This window comes from Micropterus dolomieu, linkage group LG19, assembly GCF_021292245.1.
Source record: "Micropterus dolomieu isolate WLL.071019.BEF.003 ecotype Adirondacks linkage group LG19, ASM2129224v1, whole genome shotgun sequence".
NCBI classification, from domain to species: Eukaryota; Metazoa; Chordata; class Actinopteri; order Centrarchiformes; family Centrarchidae; genus Micropterus; species Micropterus dolomieu.
Genome location: NC_060168.1, coordinates 35889299 through 35894731, shown reverse-complemented (window position 1 = coordinate 35894731; position 5433 = coordinate 35889299). Strand labels below are relative to the sequence as shown.

At 45.8% G+C, this 5433-nt stretch overlaps 1 protein-coding gene across 1 annotated transcript in view; it reads left to right on the top strand.

Annotated features, from left to right (window-relative positions):
• The first annotated feature begins 245 nt into the window (after positions 1-245).
• LOC123957800 (nuclear factor 1 A-type-like) overlaps positions 246-5433 on the top strand; it is a 31868-nt gene continuing 26680 nt past the window's right edge. The window contains exons 1-2 of the mRNA XM_046030868.1: positions 246-292; positions 3903-4070. Of these exons, the coding sequence (XP_045886824.1) occupies positions 3905-4070 (166 nt within the window). The 5' untranslated portion in view covers positions 246-292; positions 3903-3904. The remainder of the gene's footprint in view (positions 293-3902; positions 4071-5433) is intronic.

Below are 5433 nucleotides of genomic sequence, written 5' to 3'. Positions count from 1 at the left end.
GTTCATTTAGTAAATTATGGTCCCATTTAGAGGAGAACGTGGCGAAGCGTATGTATTGGACGCCGTGGGATTGAGAACGGGTCGCTGTGTGAATGTGTGGCGTGGGACACTCTTACATGAGCACTACGTTGTTGAGGTCTCTCTCTCTCTCTCTCTCTCAGGCCGTGTATTCATGCTGCTTTTCTTTTTCTTTCCTCTGTTCGTTTCTGTTCTTTCTTTCCTCCGTCTCGCGTTGGAAAAGCCGGATATAAGCTGCGTGGCTCTCTAGCTAGCTCGTTCATCTCCCGACAAGGTAAAGACTGTGAACACGCCTCTTACTTTTCTGTTTCGTGTCTGTGAAGCCGTCACCTCCTTTTCCTCTCCTCCTTCTCCTCCTCCTCCTCCTCCTCCTCCTCTCCACCTCCTCCCGATGGCTAGATACCTGGGTGGTTTTTGGTTTTTGGTTTGGTGTTGTGACGTGTCTGGTTTCGTCTGGTGGACTCCTCCTCCTCCTCCTCCTCCTCCTCCTCCTTACTTTCTGTTTTACCCCTTTCTCTTTCTCTCTCCTCCTCCTTTAATATTGTCTTTCTCCCTTACACCCTCCTTCTCTCATCTTATCTCCTCTTTATCCTCCTCCTTTCCTCTCTCATCTCCTCTCCTTTCCTTTCCTCTTTCCCCACCTCCTATCATCTTATCTCCTCTTTTTTGTCTACCTTTCATTTCCTCTTAACTTCTACCATCTTCTTTCCCCCGTTCTTCTCTTTCCTTATTCCATCTCTCCTCTCTTCTTGCTTCCTTCTTTCCTCTCCTCACCTTTTCTTTCTGTCATTTCCTTGCCTCTCATGTCTCCTCCTCTTTTTTAATTTCCTTCTTCCTCCTCCCTCCTTTCTTGTCCTGTCTCCTCTTCCCATTTTCTTTCCTTCTTTCCTCCCTTGTCTCCTCTTCTTTATTTCCTCCTCCCTCTTTCCTTGCCTTGTCTCCTCTTCCCATTTTCTTTCCTTCTTTCCTCCCTTGTCTCCTCTTATCTTCTTTCCTTCCCCCTCCCTCCTTTCTTGCCTTGTCTCCTCTTCCCATTTCCTTTCCTTCTTTCTCCCCTTGTCTCCTCTTCTTTCCTTCCTCCTCCCTCCTTTCTTGTCCCGTCTCCTCTTCCCATTTCCTTTCCTTCTTTCCTCCCTTTTCTCTTCTTTCATTCCTCCTCCCTCCTTTCTTGCCTTGTCTCCTCTTCCCATTTCCTTTCCTTCTTTCTCCCCTTGTCTCCTCTTCTTTCCTTCCTCCTCCCTCCTTTCTTGTCCCGTCTCCTCTTCCTATTTCCTTTGCTTTTTTCCTCCCATGTATGCTCTTATCTTCTTTCCTTCCCCCTCCCTCCTTTCTTGCCTTGTCTCCTCTTCCCATTTCCTTTCCTTCTTTCTCCCCTTGTCTCCTCTTCTTTCCTTCCTCCTCCCTCCTTTCCTGCCTTGTTTCTTCTTCCTATTTCCTTTCCTTCTTTCTCCCCTTGTCTCCTCTTCTTTCCTTCCTCCTCCCTCCTTTCCTGCCTTGTTTCTTCTTCCTAGTTCCTTTCCTTCTTTCTCCCCTTGTCTCCTCTTCTTTCCTTCCTCCTCCCTCCTTTCCTGCCTTGTTTCTTCTTCCTAGTTCCTTTCCTTCTTTCTCCCCTTGTCTCCTCTTCTTTCCTTCCTCCTCCCTCCTCTCTTGTCCTGTCTCCTCTTCTCTTCCCATTTCCTTTTCCCATTTCCTCCCTTGTCTCCTTCTCTCCTCTCCTTGTTTCCCATCTGTGTTTCAACAGTGAGATACCCCCTCGGTGCTGCACCCATCACCCCCCCCTCCCCCCCCCTCCCCTGCCCATCAGGCAGCATGCTGATGACATCATCATGGCTGTTTATTTATTGGTTGATGTCCATGAAGAAAAACAAACTGCTGGATGGACCGTGACGCTGTGCATGACTCTGTGTGTGTGTGTAATTATTAGTTGTGTATTTGTTGCCTCCAAAACACACACACCCTCCTATAAGTCAGTATTTCCTCCTTTTCTTGTGTTTGTGTTAATATTTTATCTGATACAGCAGACAGGTGAGGAAGAGGAGGGAGGAGTGAAGAAGACTAAAAAATTAAAGGTGGATAGATGAAAATACAGCAGAAAAGGGAAGATAAGAGAGTCTGAGGGAGGGAGGGAGGGAGGGAGGGAGGGAGGGATAGATAGACAGATAGAGGTGTAAACAGGGTTAGGAAGGAGAAAGTGCTGAGCAGACTCTGCCTCGATTCCACCTGACAAAACCTCTTCAAGTGTTCATCACTCACCCACACACACACTCTCCTCCTCCTCTTCCTCCCCCCTGCTGCACCCTTCCTCCATCGCCATAAGCCCCGCCCTCCATCAGCTCCATCATGTTGGGTCCACGGCGACCTCTGCAGTCAAACGGCGTGGCGTTTATCCACGCAGGCGTTTTTTTAGTTTTTTTTACAGCAGTGAAAAAATTAAAATGACATTTAATAACAGATTCAGCAGCTGAACGCAGTCCCTCCAGGATTTCGCACGACTCAGGATTTGTGATTGCTGCGACCTAAAATGGCAGATTTTGCGGCAGCTTGAAAGTTTGGATGGTCTTGGGTGTTTTTTTTTTAAACTTACAATTAGAATTATAGTTGAATAGGAATAATTAACAATTTGAAAAAACTTTCTCAAAATATTTAAACACTGCACTTTATTGTTCTGGGCGGCAAGAAGGTCGTGGGTTCAAACCCCGGTTGCCTTTCTGTGTGGAGTTTGCACGTTCTCCCCGTGTCTGCGTGGGTTCTCTCCGGGTGCTCCGGCTTCCTCCCACCATCCAAAGACATGCAGACTAGGTTAACTGGTGACCCTAAATTGTCCTAAATTGACCCCCCGCGACCCTGCATGCAGGATAAGTGGTTGACGATGGATGGATGGATGGACTTTATTGTTCCTAAACTATGTTCTAAAATCACACACACAGCTAACGTTTCCTCTAAACGCACATTTAAACCAGCTGATTCTGTCCTGCAGCTGATTGGATGCAGCAGCCTGTGTCTCTCTGACGTCCACCGTGTGTCTGTGACGTTCTCTCTCAAAGTGTTTGTCACAACACAGGATCCTGGTCTTCACCGTCCCCTTTGCTGTTTGTATCACACATGTCTGCTGCGTCTTCTAAACAAGGAAGTGAGTTCGCTGACGTGTGACGTTTTGCAGGAAACGGCGATGAGAGGTCACTGTTTGCAGAACAGTTGCTGTGATTGGTCCAAATTGCAAGTCGAGCTGAATTCAAGGGGATTTGTTGAGTTTGTGTTAATAGTTGCGATCGCGACATCGTGAAATCCTGGGGGTGCTGGGTTAAACTGGAGACTTCTGTAGAAATGAAGAGACAGGGTATTTATACTTGGTGATATACGATGCAGATCATCAAACTACTAAAAAAAAAACACTTGTATCATTAAAAGATCAAATGTATTACAAAATAATATGTATATATATATTATTTATTTAAGTTTTTAGTAAAATGAAAAGTTTTTAATTATAAAGTGTTTTTATATATATATATATATATACACACACACATTTTCTTTATTAATTAGTTAGTTATTCTAATTATTTATTATTATAAATTTTATGATGTCATAAAATGTGTAGTTTTTAAAATAAATTTAAGTCAATAAATTAAAAAAACGTGGTCGTGTTGAGAGTCTGCGCTGAAAGAAAACGCGTTTTTCCTTGTGACACCCTGCAGCCCCGAGCCTCAATCTGTCGCCTCCCTTCCTCCTTATTGTTCAAACTCCGCCCAAATCGCCCCCTCACCCCTCTGACCCCTCCCCCTCCTCCCATCTCCTCTCCACCACTGGAGGTGCATAAAAATGTAATTAAGAAAACACGCTACCTCTGACCCGCTCCTCATCCTCATCATCATGGTTCTTGGCAGGGATGCCGTCGCCCGCCGGCGTCCTAAAGAAGTCAGAGAAGTCTGGTTTCTGCGGCGCCGTGCCTTCGCCGAGCGGCTCCGCCTCCACCTCCTCCACTTCTTCTTCCTCCTCTTCCCCCCGAACGGCTTTCACACACCATCACCGGCCCGTCATTACCGGGCCTCGAGGTGAGGTCCTCAACCAGTCAACCCTAAACCCCACCACCACCACCACCCTCACTCCTCTCACCTCCTCACCCCTCCCTCCCTCCCTCCCCCGTCAGCTGTGGGTTTTGTCAGGCAGAGGAGGCGCAGGAGTCTGTGTACCTGTAGACACACACACCTGTAGGCTTTAGGCAGGGTTTGTGTACGTGTGCGTGTTTTTTATGACTACATCCTCCTCACCTACCTGTATGCCCCGCCCACTCCAAACCTCCCGTTCCTACACTGTTTTTTGTTTTTTTTTTATCTTCTGATTGATCAAAGTATCCCACAACACAGAAACACACTTCCTGCTGCCTGTGTGTGTGTGTGTGTGTGTGTGTGTGTGTGTGTGTGTGTGTGTGATCAATAATACTTTAAATTTACTTTAAATTGCTTTTCTTTATTCCGTCTGTTTTGTTCATAATGTCCATGGAGCCTGTTGAGACGAGGTATGAGATGATTATACTACATGTGTAGTACAAAAACGACACGTTGAGATGTATCTAGATACAGTAACGACTGAATTCATTCATCAGGCTCAAACGGACTAAAAATGACTCAAACTGACTCAAACTGACTCAGACGGACTCAAATAAACTCAAACAAACTCAAACTGACTCAGACGGACTCAAACGGACTCAAACAGACTCAAACAGACTCAAACTGACTCAAACTGACTCAGACGGACTCAGACGGACTCAAACAGACTCAAACGGACTCAGACGGACTCAGACGGACTCAAACTGACTCAAAATGACTCAGACGGACTCAGACGGACTCAGACAGACTCAAACGGACTCAAACGGACTCAGACGGACTCAGACGGACTCAGACGGACTCAAAATGACTCAGACGGACTCAAAATGACTCAGACGGACTCAAACAGACTCAAACGGACTCAAACGGACTCAGACGGACTCAGACGGACTCAAACGGACTCAAACGGACTCAGACGGACTAAAAATGACTCAGACGGACTCAGACGGACGTGAAAAAAAGATAGAAGCTAAAGCCTACCAATCACACAGTACAAGTGAACAACCACATCCCCGACGATTGAGAGAAAAGAAAATGATATAGGATCAACAGTGTTCCTGTACAGTCATTAAAAGCAGAACAGCAGGACTTTATTATGTTACATTCAGTAGGAAGTTAGCTAGCGTTAGCTAACTAACATCACATTAGGAACAATCCACAGCCGACATGTATCTTGATTTATTTTAGGTTATGGAAAGAGAATAAATCGTACTTCTCCTTTCAGCCTCTCTGGGTAGCTGCTGTAACTATTACAAGATGCCGCAGGAACAGCGTTTGACCAGATCTTAGAAAAATACAGCCAGAAAAAGCT